Source organism: Thamnophis elegans, chromosome Z (assembly GCF_009769535.1).
Source record: "Thamnophis elegans isolate rThaEle1 chromosome Z, rThaEle1.pri, whole genome shotgun sequence".
Classification (NCBI taxonomy): domain Eukaryota; kingdom Metazoa; phylum Chordata; class Lepidosauria; order Squamata; family Colubridae; genus Thamnophis; species Thamnophis elegans.
In genome coordinates, this window is record NC_045558.1 from 26,730,871 (window position 1) to 26,753,816 (window position 22,946).

The following is a 22,946-nucleotide window of genomic DNA, read 5'->3' on the forward strand; positions in this document are numbered from 1 at the left end:
CAGATAAGTTTTTAGAAATAAAGTACAATTAATAATAAATGTAACTAAATTACAAAATTTAGTGATCCATATAAAATAAAGCAAATCATACCAACAATTAAGGAGATATACCATCATCTACATACACACATACAAGAAAGAAATTGTAAGCTAAAAAAATTGGTGAACATTAAAAAGTTTTCAGTAGATGAAAAAACGTTATAAAGAAGACTAATACAAAACTTCTCACAGGGACATATGTTCTGTATTTGCAAGAAACCGTGCATGTTCTGATCAAAGAAGATTTAGTTAGAGATGGAGCAAAAGAAGACTTTCCTTAATCTTTAGGAAAATTACGTAGCTTCACGTGGGATGAAATGACCCTTTTTAAAGGTTTTGCCGGTGAATATTTCCTTCTTCCTTGCTTATTTATATGGTTTCTGGGAATGCCTTTATATGCAGTAAGTGCTTCAGCTGGAGGCAGCAGCAGATTTTAACTTTTTTCAAAAGCGGCACAGTTGAATGATCTTCTAGTTGCATGAATTTTGGGGGGTGAAAGTTAATGTCCTCTCCTTCAAGATCCACTTAACAACTTCCAATAACAGAAGTCATAGTATATTCAAGCAAGCTTCTTTTTCATTTCCCATAATGACTTGCCAAGTCCAAGACATAAGGCTTTATTCCCTGCTTTACAACTCAGCAATTGTACTCTTTTATAATCTTGACTTGGCAACTCACACTTTGGCCCTCTTGACAAATGGCTGAAACCCACAACTGCCCAAGTTCTAAAGAGTAGTCATCACATTAGTCACAAACATTTGCAAAAACTCTTTTAAGGACAATGGCTATCCCAGTTTTCTGTCTCCATTTTCAGTTATAAGAGGGCGGAGTAGTCTACTGAGAACAGTTCACTTTGGACTGCTTGGAATTAAATGACTTAAACTCAGAAAATAGGAGAACAGATTTCTTAATAAGCAAGCAAATATTCACACATCAGACCCCCTTTTAAAAATCTTATTGAGAATAAAGCTGATCGGCAACAATGTTAATTGCTAGAATCTGCTTTGGAGGGGAAAACCAATTTAATAAAAAGCTTCTAGTCATACTTCACAAATGTCATAAAATCAAAGGTCAAATAGCAGCAACCAATTTGAGTGAGTTATGAAAGACTTTTTCAAGTGTAAATGAATATTGTCACCCAGGGTTGTTATTCGATCAAGCCAGAAGCTATCAGGGTGACTTACTTTGAACGAAGATTATTTATGTTTATAGGCAGTGGGTTTTTTTTTAATCAAAAAGAATGTATTTTTGAATAGTCAGCTTACTTAATAAATGAAGAGGACTCCCCCATCTGTTACCATTAATACAATAGCAGAGTTGGAAGGAACCTTAAAGGTCTTCTAGTCCAACCCCCTGCCTAGGCAGGAAACCCTATATCATTTCAGACAGATGGCTATCCAACATCTTCTTAAAGACTTGCAGTGTTGGGGCATTCACAACCAGTTTCAACTGAGTTTGTTTGTTTGTTTATATCCATCCTTTATTATTTTTTTAACTCAACTCAAAAAAGCAAACATATCCACCCATCTTCCTCCTATTTTCTCCACTACAACACCCTGTAAAGTGATTTGAACTGAAAGACAGAAACTGACCCATGGTCACCAAGTTGTTTTCATGGCTAAGGTGAGACTAGTACTCACAATCTTCCACTTTCTAGCCTTAATCATTACATCAAACTGGCTCTCATATATATTTACCTGCAGTGAGAGGAGAACTGGTTTGGTGTAGTGGTTAAAGGCACTGGGTTGGAAAACAGGGGATCATGAGCTCTGATTGTATTTTAGGTATGAAATCAGATGGGTGACTTTGGACTAGTCGCTGTCAGTCAGTCAAGACTGACATTTAGGCACAGATAAAATAAATAAGAACACTGCCTGAGAAGTCACTATCAGCTGAAAAGTACAAATATTTTTGATCTTTGACTAAATAGTAATATCTGTCAACCCTGACATCTTCAAATGGTTGAGGAAGACTGCCATATGCAGAATCTTCAAATTAGCTTCATAACCTCCACTAAGCTGATTCCGACTCTGAACTTTTTCTCATATCTAAAATCAAAACTAAAATTGAGGCGGTATGGGGGCAATCTTCAAGACCTTTAGACCTGATTCCAAACAAAAACCACTAGATAACCACCACTAGATAATCATATAAGGAGGTAGGTAATAAAGAGGAGGAGGAAAAGGAAGAAGAAAGAGAAGGAAAAAACACAGTGATAGAAAAGATAGAAAAGCCAGATACAAAGTAGGAGATATTAGAAACATGCTCAAAATTCATAAAGGACTCATGCCTAAACCCGAATGTTTAAAGTTTGGGAAACAAATAGGTTAACTTGAAATACTAGTATATGAAGGTAAATATGATATAATTGCAATTACTGAAATGTGGTGGTATGAAAATCTTGACTACAATGTACTGATGGAAGGATACAAACTGTTCAAAAGAATCAGACCTAACAAAAGAGGAGGTGCATTATATATAAAAAATCACTACATCTCTACAGAAATCCACAAAACCAAGGATGAAAACTTCATATAATCTATAAGGGTCAATATAAAAGTAAAAAAGAATGACATTGCAATAGGCGTATACCACAGGCCACCCAACCAAGCAGAAGAAATATATGAACTTTTTGCTATACTAACAAATGTAGCAAATATACCACTATAGTAATGGGAGACTTTAATTACCCTGATATCAACTGGGAGACAAACTCTGCAGCAAGTGGGAGATCAAACAGATTCCTAACAAACTTAGCTGACAACTTTGCACCTAAAAAGTATAGGAGGGAACCAGAGGAAAAGCTATACTAGAGCTAATTCTTACTAATAAAAAGTGATAGAGGGAGTTGAAATTACCAGAACTTTGTGCGAGAATGACCAAGTTATCTTGAAATTCAATATAATGCAAACAATATAATGCAAATACAATTTGCAATAGAACATAATATAGCAAGTGTCTTAAACTTTAAAAGAAATGATTTTAACATGGTACCATATCTTTCAAAAATCCTGAAACATCTGAGAATTACCTGAGGATTGGAAAGGAGCTAATGTGGTTCCCATCTTTTAAAAAAATAGATCCAGGAAAGTACAGACCAATCAACTTAACATCAATACCTGGGAAGATACTGGAAAAGGTAATTAAAAAACAGATCTGTGAACATCAAGAAACAAATAAAGTTATAACTTAAAGCCAGCACAGGTTTATTAAAAACAGATCATGCCAAACCAATCTTATTTCGTTGTTTGACAAATTGACTAAATTAGTAGACCAGTGAAATGCTGAATAAATAATATACCTAGGCTTCAGCAACACAAGAAAAATGTGGGATAGACAGCGTCAGCAGCAGATGGTACTGCAGCTACATGCAGGGAAGTAAGCAGAGGGGTGCCACAGGGGTCTGTCTAAGGCCCAGTACTCTTCAATATATTCATAAATGACTTAGATGAAGGATTAGAATGGGAACTCATCAAATTTGCAGATGACACTAAGCTAGTAGGAATAACCAACACCCCAAAAGACAGAAAAATTTACAGAAAAAAGACCCCAAAATATCTGGAAAAAAAATCATGTCATAGAAGACTAATTGAATCACTTTTATTGCCCCAATGTTCTTCACTATGAACCAGGGGGACTAGACATGGGTACCAAAAAGCAGATACCAGTAATTACTAGATAGCAGCAAGGAGATACAGAAGGCTCTAACTCTGGGATGTGTCACAGGTGGCACGCGGAGCCATTTGTCAGGACATGCTTGGTGTTACCCTGTCAGCCAGCCAGCACGCATGCGCATACTGGCCAGCTAAATTCAGTCTTTTTAAAGCCATTTTTTGCCCTCCCCAGGTTCCAGGGGCTTTATAGGAGCATGGGAAGGGCGAAAAGAGTCTCCCTGTCTTTGCCCCCCAGGGGCCCTCCAGAGGCTTCAGGAGCTTCCCTGAAGACTCTGGAGTGCAAAAACCGGCCCTATGGACAAACCAGAAGTTCAGAAATGGACTTCCAGTTTGCTCGTAGGCCGGTTTAAGCCCTCTGGAGGCTTCAGGGACCTTCAGGAGGCTTCCCCGAATCCTCCGGAGAACTAAAAACGACCCTACAAGCAAACCGGAAGTCACTTCCGGTTTGCTCGAAGGTCATTTTTAGTCCCTGAAGCCTCTGGAGGGCCTCCGGGGGGTGTGTGTGTGTTTTTTCCCTCACCAGGCTGCTATAAAGCCTCTGGAAATTGGGGAGGACGAAAAAAGCATGGAAAAAAATGGGGGGAGTGCCTTTCTTGCACGCATGTGCGCTGGGGGAGGGTGTCGCACATTGCATTATGGGTGTGGCACGCCCACACACAACTTCCCTGCACTCCCCCCCCCTTATGGCACGTGAGCCAAAAAAGGTTCGCCATCGCTGCTCTAACTCTTCGCTGCCATTTTATGGCTGATTGGATTTTTGCAGGCCAGATCTGGTAACCCTAGTCTATTTGGGGGATGAAAGAGAAAGCAAAATATTTCACCTACCCTACTTTGTTGTTTCATTTAAAATGCCCCCTCCATGCCACACACATGCACTCCAAAACAGAAATTTAGAAAACAATATTTACACAAGATTTTTCCAGACTCATGTCATCATATTTTAAAGACTCATACGAGGATTATTGAAGAAATTTACCAATGGAACTTGAGTTCAAGTTCAGTTGACCATTGTTATTATAATCTTGTTTTGTGAATGGAATAGCAAATTAAGGCGAATGTTTTGGCTTGCGTCTACAAGCAAAGTATTTGTGGCAGATTAATAAAATTTAATAAAGTCTCAGAATGCATATTCATAAACTATAGTATGAATTGTTTGTATAGTAAATTTCTTTGTCATATAAATTTATACTGTTAAAAGTTAATGGGATGAAATCAACCTGGAAAAATGCATTTTCAAATTTACAAGGAGTGCCACTCTACTTTTGTAATGCCCCATTAAGTACAAATACTGGGCTAGGCAGAGTGTTGGAATTTTGTGTTACTTATCCAATATTGGATCAGTAAGAAAGGGTCTTTTGTTGATTTTATTTCTATGTTCAGAACGATCAATATAAGTCAATGATTATTTCAGTAACATTAACTGTAGTACCACTATGTTAGATTAAAATTATTAAAGCCTCTACTTTAGGTTTACTGTTTACTGAAGTTGCAACTTAAAAATAGGCTGCATCAGACTTTAACATTGAAGTTCATTATTACTTAAGAAGGAAGATTTTAAAGAGAAAAATGTATCAATATTTTCTGTAATGTGTAACAGTTTTTTGGATCTCTAACATTTTGGATATGTAGTTACTTTTTAAAATTGACTCCATTAAAAAAAGCAATACAAAAATAGAATTAAGACTGTCTTATTAAACTAATAATAATTAATAAGTATTAATTATATACTATATATACTACTAAATGTAGTATATATACAGCCATTTGGTCAATGCTGTATATATAATACATTTAGTAGTATATATAGTATACAATTATCTTTTATGAAATAAAGCACAAATAGTGATGAAATTTATAATTACATATTTATAATGTCTTATTTAAAGCTGAGAGTCTTACTTCTGAAACAAAATTCAAAATTTAAAGTTGCACATACAGATTGCATGAATTAACCTTCCTCCCCCTGGTTCCTTTTAACATTTTGGTCCCCTTTCTGATTTAGAAAAACACATAAGGATATGAATTTGTAACCTCTTATAAACAACATTTGGTTATTTCATTTTCAAAATGCTGCATTTGTGGGTATCCACGGATTACTCTATAAGTGATCAAAAATCTAGTGCCAACAATATGGGCTTTTATTTCCACAAAGTGTCTCAACAATTGTAATCCTTTTGAAAACCTTCACTTCATCAAAAGCACAATATTCCAAAGTTCTTTGAGCCAAAATGAAAAACAGTTTATCAATAACTTGTGGCTGTATTTACTCATCCATCCTAATGTGCTTCTTTCCACCCATGTTATAGAAGCAAAGTTTATAATAATGATTAGTGATCATTACTGATAAACCAATTGCAATAAGGAATAATATAAATGAAATACATTTTTAGATTTTTCTTTGTGTGTTAATTATATGAAGAGGTTTCATATCCCAATATCCAAATAAATAAATTAACAATATGTGCGTGTGCCATGCAATCTACTAGGCCCATATCTTTGTCTTCAACGTCCATTTTTAATACATGGACATTTAATGTGTAAGATAGAAAGAGAACAAAAACATAATTTAAGAAAACAGAAGAATATTACTAAACAAGTAACATTCACTCAATAATTTTTTCTCCCAGAAACTCAATTTTTTATGTGAATGCCAAGATTTTTAACAGTTGCTTGCCACAGAAATTAGTCATACAACTAACTTGTGATCAAGTGTTTTCAGTAGAACAGTCACAAGTAGTGTTGTTGAAAATGGACCTTAAGCATTTTAAGACCATGATGTATTGCCAGATCATGGTTTACTGCCTCAAATATTCATACATTAAAAAGAAAGCAATTTAGCATTCAAGGCTCAAAATTGTTTACATTTTAACCAAACCCAGCTTGAAATGACCTTTTCAGAATAAAGTCAGGAAGTGTAGATGATTTTTTGTGCTTTTAGTCATACTTGCTGGGAATTGTAGGAGTTGTTTCTCACATCCATAGAGCACTAGCTTCAGGAAAGCTAAAATAATGTGATTTAAATGAGGTTTTTAAGAAGCCATTTAGCTTGAAGAACTAACAAACAGAGAAGACTGTACTGGAAAACAAATAAAATCTCCTGGTATGGAATACTTCCTAAGAAGAGAGTGATTTTTTATTTCTTCTGTAACACTTGAAAGGTGGAAATCTTTCTTTGTTCATAGAGACAAATTAACAAACAGTTATTTTGGAATTCCACAATAGAGGCATGTGCTAAATAATGCTTCCTTTTTAGCAAGCTCTCTTACTCTTCGGACTTGCTATCAGAGAAGAATTATGTTCCCTCAAAATATCCTTCATAATAGAGAGGGCTAAAATATTTTGAACTATGATACTACTAAGCAATTAAATCTTGCAACACAGATAATAATTGAAACTGATGGTCTAATCACAATTGCAGAAAGGGCACCATAAATAACAATACTAAGAATATAAAGCAATATTATCTTATTTTTAAAGAATTAATCGATTTATAATTCATTTGAAAATGCTAGACGTTTGATGAACTGATTTAATAGTAATAGTTCCATTAAACTTAGTACTTAATTACCCTTAACTTAGTAAGGATATTTTAAATATATATTCACTCATCAACATATACCAATGCTTGCATAGTTATATACCTTTTTAAACAAATCAATACACACATACCAGTGGTGGGTTATGGACCCCAGCGCAGCTGGTACGCTGCATAGAGGGCCAGGCATCCTAGACAGGCACGCACACTGTGCACACATGCACATGCCACCACTCTGCAACAACCAGCTGCTCTGCGGAGGTCACGCAGGCACCACACGCTATGCACACATGCGCAATGGACTGGTGACATTATAAACCATGGAATGTGGGTGGTTGGGTGGGCCCTACCAGCTGCTCCCAGCTACTACCGGTACGGCCGTACCGTGCTGTACCACTTGGAACCCACCACTGGTGTACACACACACACATACACACACACACACACACTTGTGATTTTTCCCTATAATCAGTTTTATTACCAAACAAAAGTAATATAAAATTCATAGGTCCTCCAGCTAGTTTGCTGAGAAAATCCTTTTTAATTACTTAGTGTAAAAATATTTAATAGATTGAACTACCATTGTTTAATAAAAATTATGACATGGGTTTGAGAGGCTACCGAGAGCCAAGTGATTGCATATGGATAAAATGCTATGAAGAATAATTTGGTATGAAATTACATATCTTTTAATCACAATTCTTTTTGTTTACTTACATACAATTAATATATTACATCACGAAGCATCATGATGCTACTTGATTCTTAAAAATGAAATTATTCAGCATATCAGATTGTTTATCTTCATATATTAACTAGTGAAATGTAAAATTACAATTTTGGCCACTTACACTGCAGGTCAAAATTTTCAAAATTTAGAATTACAACATCCTGAGGTCTTGCCTCTAAGAAATAATTGCAGTTCAAGTTGTTGTCATATTGACCAGGGAAATTAGAAGAAACAATACAACCAGATGATACTGTAAAATTTGATCCACAACATGCAAGAAAATAGGATCCAAGAAATGCAATTAATTGTACTGAAAAATTATTAAAAAGAAGAAAACTAATAAGCTACAGAAAGCTAAAATTTCTAGTTATAATGTGGAATTTCAAATATATCTAAAAACATTTTTAAAAATGGGGGGGGGGGGAGAATGCAGGGATGTGGTAATCATTGTATTCAATGAATAATTCTTTCAGATGCTTTAAGTTGGACATACATACATGTTTCCCGCATTTGGTTGGCGCAGAGACCAAAGTAAGGCTACTTTGGTCTATGTACAGAATAAACTGGGGCTTTTTAAAAAAGAAAGGCTTCAGCAGGGGAAATGGGAAAAATGATAAAAGATGATGGCAAGAGTAAGTGTGTTTCATTCCGTTCTTCTGCTCAGCATCCTCTGTACCCCATGATCTTACTGGCTCTTAGATAACAGATAAATAAACCAATGAGATACATCACATTAGTTTGGTTGGTTTGGTTTAATTTTATTTGTATGCCGCCCTTTTCCCTGAAGGGACTCAGTGCGGCTCACAACTCAAAGGGAGGGGAAATACAAACAGAGTAACAAAAACATAAAAAACCATACATAGTTAAAAAGCATAACAATCATACCATTCAAAGTGGGGCAGCGAGTCTTTAGCCCCAGGCCTGTCGGAACAGCCAGGTTTTAAGGGCTATGCGGAAGGCCTGGAGGGTGGTGAGGGTACGAATCTCCACGGGGAGTTCGTTCCAGAGGGTCGGAGCAGCCACAGAGAAGGCTCTCCTCCGGGTAGTCGCCAGTCGACACTGGCCGGCTGATGGAATACGGAGGAGGCCTAGTCTGTGGGATCTAATTGGTCTAGTGGAGGTAATTGGCAGTAGGTGGTCTCTCAAGTACCCAGGTCCAATACCATGAAGGGCTTTGTAGGTGATGACTAGCACATTGAAGCATACCCGGAGATCAACAGGCAGCCAGTGCAGCTCGCGGAGGATAGGTGTTACGTGGGTGAACCGAGGCGCACCCACGATCGCTTGCGCGGCTGCATTCTGGACAAGCTGAAGTCGCCGGATACTCTTCAAGGGCTGCCCCATGTAGAGCACGTTGCAGTAATCCAGTCTGGAGGTCACAAGGGCACGAGTGACTGTTGTGAGAGCCTCCCGGTTCAGGTAGAGACGCAACTGGTGCACCAGGCGAACCTGGGCAAATGCCCCCCTGGTCACAGCTGACAAATGATGTTCAAAAGTCAGCTGTGGGTCCAGGAGGACTCCCAAGTTGCGGACCCTGTCTGAGGGGCGTACTGTTTGACCCCCCAGCCTGAGAGGTGGAACACTTGGCCAATTAGTAGGAGGGAAGCACAGCAGCCACTCGGTCTTATCTGGATTGAGTACAAGCTTGTTAACCCCCATCCAGTCCCTAACAGCCTCGAGGCCTTGGCACATCACGTCAATCGCTTCATTGAGTTGGCATAGGGCGGACAGATACAACTGTGTATCGTCCGCATACTGGTGGTATTTTATCCCGTGCCGTCGAATGATCTCACCCAGCAGTTTCATGTAGATATTAAAGAGGAGGGGGGACAGGACCAAACCCTGCGGCACCCCATACGTTAGGGGCCTAGCGGTCGATCTCTGCCCTCCGACCAACACCGACTGCGACCTGTCCGAGAGATAGGAGGAGAACCACTGTAAGACAGTGCCTCCCACCCCCACCTCCCGCAGTCGTCGCAGAAGGATACCATGGTCGATGGTATCGAAAGCCGCAGAGAGGTCAAGGAGTACTAGGATGGAGGCATGACCTCCATCCCTGGCTCTCCAGAGATCATCGATCAATGCGACCAAAGCGGTTTCCGTGCTGTAGCCAGGCCTGAAACCCAACTGGAAGGGATCTAGATAATTGGTTTCCTCCAAGGACCGCTGGAGCTGAAAGGCTACCACCTTCTCAACAACCTTCCCCACAAAGGGGAGGTTGGAGACTGGACGATAGTTGTTTAGGACGGCTGGATCCAAAGATGGCTTCTTCAGGAGGGGTCTCACCACCGCCGCCTTTAATGCAGGGGGAAAGACCCCCTCCCAAAGGGAGGCGGCAACAACCGCCTGGATCCAGCCCCGTGTCACCTCCCTGCTGTTTACAACCAGCCAGGAGTGGCACGTGTCCAGTACACATGTGGAGGCACTTACAGTTCTCATGGCCTTGTCCACATCCTCAGGGGTAACAGCTTGAAAATCAATCCAGTGATGTCCTACCAGATTATCCCTTGGTGCCTCAGCTGGTTCTGCAGAATTGGAGTCCAGGTCCGCCCGAAGCCGAGCAACTTTATCCGCGAGGAATTGGACGTAGTCCTCAGCTCTGCCTTGCAAAGGATCGCTCGTATCCCTCCTATTTAGGAGGGAACGGGTTATCCTGAACAAGGCGGCTGGGCGCGACTCAGCAGAAGCAATCAGAGAGGCAATGTATGTTCTTTTTGTCGTCCTAATTGCCCGGATGTAAACTCTGATGCTGGATGTTAAAAGTGCTCGGTCTGACTCGGACTTACTGGATCTCCATCGATGCTCTAGGCTTCTCTTTTGGCGCTCCATCTCCCGGAGTTCCTCAGTAAACCAAGGGGCCCTCCTGGATCCACTGCCTCGGATCGGCCGTAAAGGCGCAATCCGGTTAAGAGTCTCTGTCGCTGCTGAATTCCAGGCAGCAACCAGAGTCTCCGCCGGACTGCGGGCGAGAGTATCAGGAATAACCCCAAGCTCCGTCTGAAAACCCGACGGGTCCATAAGTCACCTGGGGTGGAACCACCTAATCGGTTCCTCCTCCCTACAGTGGGGGTTTGGTCTCCGAAAGTCAAGCCTCAGTAGGTAGTGGTCCGACCATGACAGGGGTAAGATCTCACTACCCCTCAGACCAAGGTCACAACTCCACTGCTCCAAGAGAAATACGAGGTCGAGCGTGTGACCCACCGAGTGAGTTGGGCCCCGGATTACTTGGGTCAAGCCCATGGCTGTCATGGAAGCCATGAACTCCTGCGCTCCATCAGAGTGAGCGCCGATAGAAGGCAAGTTGAAATCCCCCAGAACCATAAGCCTGGGAAACTCAACTGCCAACTCGGCTACTGACTCGAGGAGCGAGGGGAGGGCTGCCACAATGCTGTTGGGAGGCAGGTACGTTAACAGCAGACCCACTTGACCCTTGAGGTCCAACTTCACCAGCAAGGACTCACACCCGGCAAGCTCCGGAGCAGGGATCCTACGAGGTACTAGGGACTCTCGGATAACAATAGTAGGTGCTGGTGAGAAAGAATGATTATGCATTCCAACTTTTTCTACTTTCTCCATCCAATTTTGCTTCAGCTGAAATTTTGGACCACTAAAGCACTGTGGGGTTTGATTCTGCCAAACCATGGGTGAACAAAAATGGTTCCGCAGAACATCTGCAATGTGATGATGTGTTTTGAGTCTAGGGATGCGGTGGCTCATTGGCTAAGATGCTGAGCTTGTTGATCAGAAGGTCAGCAGTTCAGCTGTTTGAATCCCAGTGCCATGATCTCCCGTTACTTGTCCCAGCTTCTGCCAACCTAGTAGTTCGGAAGCATATAAAAATTCAAGTAGAAATATAGGAACCACCATTGGTGGGAAGGTGACAGCATTCCGTGCGCCTTCAGTTTTTGGTCATGCCGGCCACATGACCATGGAGACGTCTTTGTACAGTACTGGCTCTTTGGCTTAGAAACAGAGATGAGTACCACCCCCTAGAGACAGAAATGACTAGCACATATGTGCGAAGGGAACCTTTACTTTTAATTGAGTCTTTCTAATGGAATAAAAAGAGCCATTTTGATGTATGGCTAAAGCATGCAGTTAGAAACCAGGAGACAATGAGTTCTAGTGCTGCCTTAGACCCAAAGCTAACTGGGTAGCCCTTCAAGCAGTCACTCTTTCTCAGACTTAGGTAGGAGGCAATGCAAACAATTTCCAAAATCTTGTCAAGAAGACAACAGGGAGTTGCCTGGAATTCCCAGGCAGTTGCCAGGAGTCAACAGTGACTCAAAGCATAAAAACAAAACAACAATTAAAAAAGATCTCCCTTTCTATTTCTACTTCTTACTGAGATATATGGACTAGACAATTAAAGAAAAGTCTCACATGAATCTGTATCAGCAACTTCATTCTGTCATGAGGAAATAGGAATCATTTGACTCAAGAGCAGATGACTGGTGTGGTTGCTATTACTGAGGTCTCCCTATTCACCCATTCATTTTCCAAGTGTGCCAGAGTGGAAAGCTGGGGTTTTATTTAATTTGCCAGGAAAAGAAAAATCCCTACATGGAGACAATGAATATTTTCAGAAGAATACTAGAGTTGAAATAAACATTGGGATATTTACTGTTTTTTTTATTGCAAAGAAACTTTTCTTTTTTTTTCTTTTTTCTTTTGAAGGACAAGGACATTCAGTTTTGGCAGTCCCTTTTATAATGTTATGCATTTATGTATTCTAGATGAATTAACAGTGGTTTTCTAGCTATAACATATGGAGATGATGAAGGAAGTTGATGTTGGTATCGTTTAAGTCACTTTTGAAATAATAAATTTGAACACCGTCCAGGCCTTCCGCACAGCCCTTAAGAACTGGCTAGCCCGTCAGGCCTGGGGACAAGGATAGCCGCCCCTCCCGAATGATGAATGTATGTTGCTTATTACTTTTATTATATGTGTCTTTGTCATTGTTTTGTATTCCCCCTCCCTGATTTTATGTGAGCCGCCCTGAGTCCCCTCAGGGAAAAGGGCGGCCTACAAATATTAATAAAATCTCAAATCTCAAATCTCAAAATCCTCTTTTAGTAAAAAATGGGGAGGAGCTGCTTTGAATATGAAATTAGTTTCCAATGACATTAAAATTAGGTGCTTCTTGTACAATAGATAACTCAGGTTGCTTTCAGTTGTGTTATATAAATCAACCGCCAGAAATGCAATTGAGAACAGTATATGATTGTGTAATGTCCGAGTGGTGGGGGGTATTCAGCAGATTCTGACCAGTTCTGGAGAACCAGTAGTGGAAATTTTGAGTAAATATCACCTCCGACTGGTCCTGCCCCCATCTATTCTCTGCCTCCTGAGTCCCAGATGATTGGGAGAAAATGGGGATTTTGCAGTAACTTCCCTTGGAACGGGGTGGGAATGGAGATTTTAAGTATCCTTCCCCTGCCACGCCCACCAACCAACACCCACCAAGCCATGCCACGCCTGCCACACCACGCCCACAGAACCAGTAGTAAAAAAAAATTGAATTCCACCACTAGTCATGTCCCATTACTGTTACATTTTGGCTTACTTGGCAATATTGTACAGTTCTTATAATCTATGCCTATTATAACTTTGGTCATTTGCTATGTGGTGAAGAAATAAATACTTTTAGTTGTACTGCAATGGATCTTGGGTTTTCAAGTTGCCCATCCCTGGTAGAGGGAACAAGAGGCAAATTCACTTACCGCATATACTCAAGTATAAGCCGAGTTTTTCAGCCCACTTTTTGGGCTGAAAAAAGCGGCCTCGGCTTATACTCGAGTCAGTGAAAAATTTGCCTGAAATGGAGGAGAAAAAGAGGCAGGGCCATGCCGCTGGGTGACGCTCGTGAATGGCCCGGCACCCCTGTGAGTTTCCCCTCCCTCTGTGTCAGTTTGCCGCGCAGCGTGCACCGCACCATCCCCCCTCCTCATGTTCTAATGTAATGCAGGGCTGTCTTATGATTCCCCTTCCTCCCCCTCCTGCCGCTCTGCAACGATGTCCCACCTCCTCCTTGTTATGGCAAGCAGCCACATAGCGATGTCCCACCTCCTCTGGTACAGTGATCCAATGACAGGAATCACTGTGCCGTGTGTCATATGAGGCGGGACATCGCTCCCGCGGCTGCACGGGACATCATCATCACAGCGGGACATCAGCATCATGAGGTGAGTGAAGTATTTCATTGAATACACCACTAGTTTACTGTTTTTCTTTGAAATAAATATTCAAAAACATTATTGGTATCTATTTTTATTTTTGAAATTTACCGGTAGCTGCTGCATTTCCCACCCTAGGCTTATACTCGAGTCAATAATTTTTCCAGTTTTTTGTGGTAAAATTAGGTGCCTCAGCTTATATTCAGGTCGGCCTATACTCGAGTATATACGGTATGCTTTATATGGGTGACTTGCTTTTAAGAAGGCTCAAGAAAATAATTTCTTTATACAATAATCTGCCTCACCACATCTAATGAGCAAAGCAAAGTTGCTTTGTTGCTGCCTGACTGCTTCATATACGTCAGAAGGCCATCAAAGAAACAGGAATTTCCTTTTCTTGAAAAAACAGGATCGCTTCCATGCCCCAGTAAGAAAAATAGCTTAGTTTGTGCAACACTGAAGCAGCCTTGCCCAGTATAAGTTATGGAAGAATCTGAGCAAATTTTAAAAAACCAGGTCCTGCAGAAATTTGCAGCAGACTCTCTGTTCACAACTACCAATATACCTATAACCTAGAATCCAACATCATGTGTCAGTCAGTGTTGGGAACAGAAACTTAAGCCAGCTTTGATCATGTCTTCGTGCTGGGTTTAATGAGTAGACAAATTCATATATTGCTGGAAGTATCAGATTAAATGCATATAATTATGTATTACTGAGGCACAGAGAACTTTGGACTTAAGAGTTACTTACTAATTTCTTTATGACATATCTACTAAACTATTATCAGATATCTCTGGACATCCACATCTGTTGGACTTGATTTCTTATAATACAATTTGACCAAGAATTACCATATCAACATAGAGCAATTATGCTGTAAGCTTGCATCTGTACATTAGGTCAGTATCTCAGTTCATAGCTATAGATGATGGTCCTATGTGGAAAATAATTGGAAAGGCCCTGATATGTGCATTTCATTTACTCTAGGGTTTCACAGTGGAAACACTCAATAGCAAAAATAGCAAGATCTCAACCTAATTTATTTCTCATTTAACTATGCAGCTTTCTAGTACATTAAAACAATATGAACAATATTTGGGGTGGGAGAGCTTTCAACTCAGTAACACATGTTTCTTGCAGTTCTTTCCAATTTAACTATATTAGTTTTTAGCAATTTTAATGGGACTTTACTTTAAATTTATCTTATAATATTTTGCATGAGATGAATGTAAAAGGTAAAAGGTAAAAGATAAAGGACTTTGAATGATATTGGAAAAAGAAAAAAAACATGAATGTCATCAGCCTGGACTCTCTTACTTTACAGAAATCAACCAAACAAGCAAAGATAAAACACTTGCAAGAAAAGGATTTGTAAGTAAAATAAGTTTTCCTTTTATTTCAAACAAACATGATGTCTTAGAATTGGATCTTCAAACAAAAATAGAAAAATGACAGGTGTCAGAATCCTTCTTATCTGTTAGGGAAGAACCAAATAGAAGTCCAGGACAACTCAATTAATTTAATACCACCCCTATTTACCAAACAAAGGCTTTGGCCATGTCTTTGGCCATGTCATGCGAGCTGAGTCAGTCAAAAAGTCAACTATGCTAGGAGTTATCAGTGGAAACAAGCTGGATACTCTAAAGGATGACACTGAGATGTCGATGGCAGATCTGAAGGAAGCAATGTCAGACAGAGGGGCATAGAGAGTGGTGATCCATAGAATGGTCAAGAATTGGACATAACTGGATAGCTGACAACAATGACCAGCCTTGGGGCAGTGGTGGGTTTCAAAGTTTTTTAGAACCTCTTCTGTAGGTGTGGCCTGCTTTGTGGGAGTGGCTTGCTGGCCATGTGACCAGGCAGGAGTGGCTTGCCAGCCATGTGACTGGGTGGGTGTGGCCAACTTGTAAAATGTGGTGAAACTCAATTAACAACGCTCTTTCTTAGCAACCAAAATGTTGGCTCAAAAACTCTGGCATCTGAAGCACGCAAGTCTGAAAACTGTCAGATTACAAGACCCTTGCACCCCTAACCCTTTAGAAAAAAACCCCAGGGGTGTTCAAACTTGACAACTTTACCACTTGTGGACTTCAACTCCCAGAATTCCTCCTCTTGCTCTTCATCTTGATGATGTGCAGACGGGCGGGGGGGAGCTGGAACCGGTTTTAAATGGCACTGTATATTTGTGGAACCTCTTCTATAGAAGAGGTTAGAACTGGCATGAACCCACCCCTGCCTTGGGGGGAGTTTTGAGGATCGAGGGTTGAAGGGAAGACGCGAGAGCCAGGACTTCCAAAAAGACAAGGTTTATTTCAAACAGAGCAGTGACAGCAATTCGAAACGTCAAAATCCGTGCCAAGGTATTTATACAACATTTGTTTAACTGGGAACCAATGGGCAGCCGGGTAGCAGCCAGCAACTGCTGATGCAGTACCCTGGCCAATCAGAATGGTTTGGCAGGCTAGCAACAGTCTATGCTGCGCCTTGACCAATCAGGGCTCAGCATAGGCTGTTGCTGGCCTCCTGGTCGTAACTGGAGGATTTTATTAATCCTCAACACCCCTTCCCCCCGGTTAAGCGCATGCCCCAGGTTGGAGCATGTGTAGTCCTCTAAGTAGGTAGGGCGGCGCCGGACCCGCCCCGATCTTCGCAGTTCGCCTGCAGTCGTCAGAGGGGTAGGACCTGCTCGTGGTAGCTCCTCCCCAAAGGGAGTGGAGCTCTGAGCAACGCCATCTTTGGACGGCCCAGAAGGCGGGCTCAATGAACAAGGTAGGCCGGGCCAAGGGGGCGGTGACTGGTGAAGGGGTGTAGCTTGGCGGGATTCCGATTGCGGTTTGAGAAGGCAGAGGCGCTTGTCAACAGGGGGCGCCGGGGTAGGCAGGGCTTGAACTGGGGAAGGCCCTTTCGAATTGCGCTGGGTCGGCTTGAACAGACTCAACTGGAGCATTTAACTCTGGCAACAGAGGGCAGGAAAGGCCTGGATGGGGGAAGGCCTGTGATGGTGGAACCGGCTGGTAGGCAGCTGTGTCGTCGGGCCCTGGATCCTTCGGCCCATTGGTCTCCGCAGGGAGGCGCCTCCTTAATTGATCAAAATGGCGCCTCCACTCAGATCCATTGGCCAGTCCGACCCTGTAGGAACATGGGCCGGTTATGGCAACTATTACAGCAGCTACCCATTTAGGTTCCCGCGCAAAAGACCGGGCCCACACTAAATGCCCCAGATGGAAGGAACGGGGAGGAGTAACCCCCAGGTTGCACGGCTGGTCCCCTGAATAGAGCGGGTGAAGCCTATCCAGGGGGGTCCGCAGGCGCCGGCCCATCAAGAGCTCCGCGGGGCTTTTGTTGGTCGTTGGGCAGGGGGTGGAATGTTGGCTTAGCAAGTAAGCCGCCACCCTCATCTGCCAGTCCATGCGGCCTAGTGCCTCCTTTGCTGAGTGGACCGCCTGCTCCACCCGGCCGTTGCAGGCCGGGTGGTACGGGGCTGTGGGCGCATGCCGGATCCCTTGACAGGCCAGGAACTCCTGAAATGTGGTAGATGTGAATTGAGGCCCGTTGTCCGAAACGAGGATGTCTGGCAACCCGTGGGTTGCGAACAACCGACGAAGGGTCCTGACCGTACTCTCGGCTGTGGTGGAGGTCATGAGGACCAGTTCCACCCAGCGAGAGTAGGCATCTACCACAATCAGGAATGTTTGGCCATGGAAAGGGCCAGCAAAATCAATGTGGAGGCGGGACCACGGGCCTTTCGGAGCCTTCCACTCTCGAGCAGGCCCGGCTGGGGGGTTAGGCCGGGAGAGTTGGCAGGTAGTGTAGCGGCCTACATAGGCCGCAATCTCTGTGTCCAGCAAAGGCCACCAGACATAGCTGTGGGCTAATGCCTTCATTCGCGCTATGCCAGGGTGGTCTTTGTGGAGCAGAGGCAGGACCTGGGGCCGGAGTGCGGTAGGGATCACGACCCGATCCCCCCAGATGAGACACCCCCGTGGAGGGAGAGCTCAGCTTTCCGGGCCTTGAACGGCCGGAAACAATCGGCCACCTTGTCCAAGGGCCATCCCCTCAACACCCAAGAGCAGACCTGGGCTAGGACTGGATCGGCCTTAGTGTGGGCTGTGACCTGTTGTAATATAGTTCCTTGTGTAGGTGTGTGTCCTCCATGGCCTAGTTCATACTAGGGCCTGCAGAGTCACGCTGAATCACACAGGAGACAACTGGCTCCGAGAAAGCCATAACATCCTGATAATGCATAACATAACATTCTGAGATGTGCCCTACCATTGACGCCCAGGATTTGACCATATATAGACTGAGCAGTAGATTAGAAATTGTACTTTTGCAGGCTGTTTTTAATCACATGCTATTGCTCCTCCTGCCTTTGTCCTGTCTCAATAAAAGGGGCTCTCAGACCCCCAATCTGGGTCGCTCCATCTCGAGAAAGTTTGTGTCCTGTCTTTTCTCAACATTGGCCTCATGGACGACCCACGGGAACATCACATTTGGTAGCAGAGGATGGTTACTTCACATTTGGTGACCCCGACGTGATTCGAACACGCAGCCTTCTGATGGACGTGATCAACGTGACGTGATGCAACGTGATCGACGTGATCTTCCTGTGTCACCGGCCTTTCACTCATCCCCGACTTGGCAAAGTCTCGCAACCAGGGCCTGCCGTTAGCGAACGGAGCACCCTCCCAATCGTGAGTATGGGCTCAGGTTTCTCGAAGGCTCAGACTGCACACCTGCAGGAGCTTCGGGAAATCATTAAATTCTCCATTGCAATCTCTCAAGCAGCAGTTCGCTTGCTTCCCTTTCCCCCGAAAAAACATTTCCTCTCTCTATTGGCTTACATCTAAGAATTGTCCCATTTACCCTGAGAAGGGCTCTCTTAAAGTAACCTCGAGCCCTGCCGGAAGTTCTCACTACTTGGAGACTTCTTGTAAAATGCCTTCAAATTCATGAGGAAGATATGCAGGGGGCTGCTTTTAAGCCTTCGGCAATATCTCCCCCGCACTACAAGGAGATCGCCTCTCCTGCTTGCCAGGCGATGGCCCTCTCCAAGACCCCTCCAACTCCCCCGACCCCTCCGGAAGAGAAGGTTTCTCCTCTCCCTTCTGCCCCTTCCCCCACCCCGCAAGTGTGGCGTAGCGCTCTCCAAGATGCTCTGCGCGATGCTTTCAATCAAGGGGACATGGAAATGGCACAGGATTGTTTCCCCGTTTCCTTTTAAACCAACGCGGTTGGGGGGGTTGTGCCCACTCATACCTCAATCCTCTATAGGGTTGTTAACGATCTTAAGCTAGCCGTTTCCACCTATGGGGTGCAATCCCCATACTGCAAGGGACTGTTCCAAACCCTTTTGTCAGGCATGCTTCTTACCCCCTCTCAGTTTGCCATTTGGACCTCCGAATACCTTAGAGAGATTAACAAGGCAATTGCCAAGGGTCTGTCCAACAATGTTACCGCCCCTCAGCTAAGGGGAGGGGATGGGTTTGATACGGGGCCTCTGCAGGCCACGGCCCCCCGGGAAGCCCTTGGAATTCTTTTCACAGATGTTTCACAGAGCAATTGATTTATAGGATCCGAATTGGAATGGAGAAAAATGGTTTTGTGCATGTGTAAGTTTGTGTGTGTATGTGTTTGAGTGAGCGAAGGATCCAGTAAGGGAACTGCGCCAATTAGTAGGTAAATTATGGGGACAGGTTGGGCAGTAGAGAGTACAGAGAAAGTGAGGAAAGAGTGGGAGAGAGGAAGAAAGATAAAGAGTGAAAGAGACAGAAAGAGACAAAGAGGAGAGAGAAGAAGAGGAAAGAGAAGGGAGAAGGAGAAAGTGACAGAAGAATGGAAGAGAGGGAAAGAGAAAGTGAAGAGAGAGACAGAGAAGGAAATCTGGTAAATGGCATTTTTTGCATGATTTGTGGGCTGTTAATAAAATTCTCCAACCCGTGGGAGCGCTGTGGCCTCCCCAATCCAAATTTGATTTCCCAAGAATGTGATCTCGTGACACTTGCCCACTATTTCTCAGACACCCACCCTTTTTGCAGCCCTAATTACAAAAGCCCTTCCGCTCCAGTGGAAGCCTCCTTCAACAGCTTTTTCCTATCAAAGACGCTATAACTGTCTTTGCCGATGGGAGCATGTGCCTGGCAGGAGGATGGTACATGGCACACCCAGCTCACAGAGCCACAAAAATCTGCTCAAAGAGATGAATTGGCCGCTTCCATCTTGGCCTTTCAGTTATTTGACAAACAACCATTTAACTTAATTCTTGCTAGTCTTTATGTGACTCAGATTATAACCTCTTTGTATGAGTCTTATCTCTCTTCTTCTATTGTTTCACAACTTTTGTCTCTGTTTCTCACTTTACAAGGTCTTGTCTCCTCTCGCTGTTATTTTTTCATGTCTCCCATATCTGAAGTCATCAGCCCTTCCCTGGGCCTCTCCAGGAGGGCAATGATGTTGCTGACGCTGCGGCATCAGCCCCGCCACCCCATGTCAATGTTTGTTCTGCTATCACATCTTGGGATAGCCACTCTTACTTTCACCAGAATAAAAAAGCGCTCATAAAACCATTTGGCATTACTGCAAATGAGGCATCTGCCATTGTTCAGCAGTGCCCTACCTGTAGCCAGCAGGCAAACCCTCTCCCGATGGGGGTAAACCCCAGGGGGACAGAGTGTTGCCAAATTTGGCAAATTGATGTGACTCAATATCCTCCATTTGCCCCTTGGAAATATTTACATGTTTCCATTGATACGTGTTCAGGCTACATTATGGCATCCCCCCAAAGGGGTGAAGCCACCAAACATGTTATTAATCATTGTATTTGGACCTTTGCATCGCTGGGACGCCCAAAAGAATTAAAAACAGACAAGGTGCAGCCTTTGCTGCCTTTTGTAACCAATGGAGCATTGTGCATAAATTTGGCATTCCTTATAACAGCCAGGTTCAGGCGTTGGCTGAGCGCGCCAACTAGACATTAAAACATGCCCTGGACAGATATATTGGCAATAGGGGAAAATGCCCCCTGGCCTCCCAGCAGTGCAACACACCGGCAGCCCATCATCCTCGGCAGCGACTCGTCATGTTGCAGCTCCACCTACTGCAGACACCTCCCGTCCACCTGTCTACTATCGCTGCTTGCCTGACTTGATGTGGCGAGGACCTGCTGACCTGATTACCTGGGAAAGGAACTACGCTGCAATCCAACTAAAAGACAAGTTCTTTGGATTCCAGGATGGCACGTAAGACCATATTTGCCAAAACCACCTATACAACACCACCTATACAACCACCTACACAAACACAGAAGCAACCTGACCATGACCAACCAGCAGGAACCACAGCTTGAGGCTGTCTCTGTCTCTGATCTGGAACACAGAGCAGAGCACCCTCCACCCTCCACTCCACCGACAGGCTGCCCCATCTTTCGCCGCAGATCCCCCTACTATGCGTTTGGTTGAATGCTACCTGTTGTCATTATTTGAACCAGTCCGGACAAATTGAAACCAGTGTGGACAAATTACATGATACCGTTCAAACAGTTGGACAAACATATAAGGCCTCGGACTCCTGGTGGGATTGGATGACCTCTTGGTTACCTAATTTTAGCTGGTTGGGAAATGTTTCCAAGACCGTTATAACCCTTGTTGCTTTGCTGATACTGTTGTGTTGCTGTATTCAATGTGTATCCTCTTTATTAACTATGTGTAAGAATATACTCTCTAGCTTGGCTCCACAGAAGAATATTCACATTGTCAACCACATGGAGTTACATGAACAGTCAACCCCTTCATGGGGAAAGCTCCCTTCTGCATGCCCAGTGATGAAGAAGGAGACGCTGCCTTTTAAAGAACAAAAACATTCCGGGTGTGTGTGTGCAGGGCAGTTTCTGCTGTCTGAAACACACATACACAGGGATGCAAAAACATCGCACCAGAAACATCTTTCCGGCCTAAACGGGCCAGGACTCACTATGCAGCCTCATGTAACATGAACTATGTGAGCCAGCTACTCCCACACATGCCCTTTCCCCTCCCAATGCCATGCAGCTTGTAATCTTCTGTTCCCCCTTTTGCCCACCCTTTGCCATGATGTGATTTTCTATTGGTTTATGTGTAGAATGCTGTGATCAGCCCTGTCAGATGAAGAGGGAAAGTCTTGTTGACAAAAAGAAAATAAAAAAGTAGGAGATGTTGTAATATAGTTCCTTGTGTAGGTGTGTGTCCTCCATGGCCTAGTTCATACTAGGGCCTGCAGAGTCACGCTGAATCACACAGGAGACAACTGGCTCCGAGAAAGCCATAACATCCTGATAATGCATAACATAACATTCTGAGATGTGCCCTACCATTGACGCCCAGGATTTGACCATATATAGACTGAGCAGTAGATTAGAAATTGTACTTTTGCAGGCTGTTTTTAATCACATGCTATTGCTCCTCCTGCCTTTGTCCTGTCTCAATAAAAGGGGCTCTCAGACCCCCAATCTGGGTCGCTCCATCTCGAGAAAGTTCGTGTCCTGTCTTTTCTCAACATTGGCCTCATGGACGACCCATGGGAACATCACATTTGGTAGCAGAGGATGGTTACTTCACAGTGACCTCCGCGGCCGAAAGGGGTAGGCCGGAGGATGCAATCGAGAGGACTGGCAGGGAGGGCACAGGGGTGGGGGTCAGTCTCTGGCAGGGGACAGCGGCTAAGGGCATCAGCATGCCCTAGCTGCTTGCCTGGACGGTAGAGCAGCGTATAGGAATACGCTGCAAGGAACTCCATCCAGCGTGTCATTC

The 22,946-nt window shown here is 43.5% G+C and overlaps 1 protein-coding gene across 1 annotated transcript in view; it reads right to left on the bottom strand.

Annotated features, from left to right (window-relative positions):
* CUBN (cubilin) overlaps nt 1-22,946 on the bottom strand; it is a 187,038-nt gene that overhangs the window by 13,937 nt on the left and 150,155 nt on the right. The window contains 1 exon segment of the mRNA XM_032235067.1: nt 8,100-8,288. Coding sequence (XP_032090958.1) covers nt 8,100-8,288 — 189 coding nt within the window.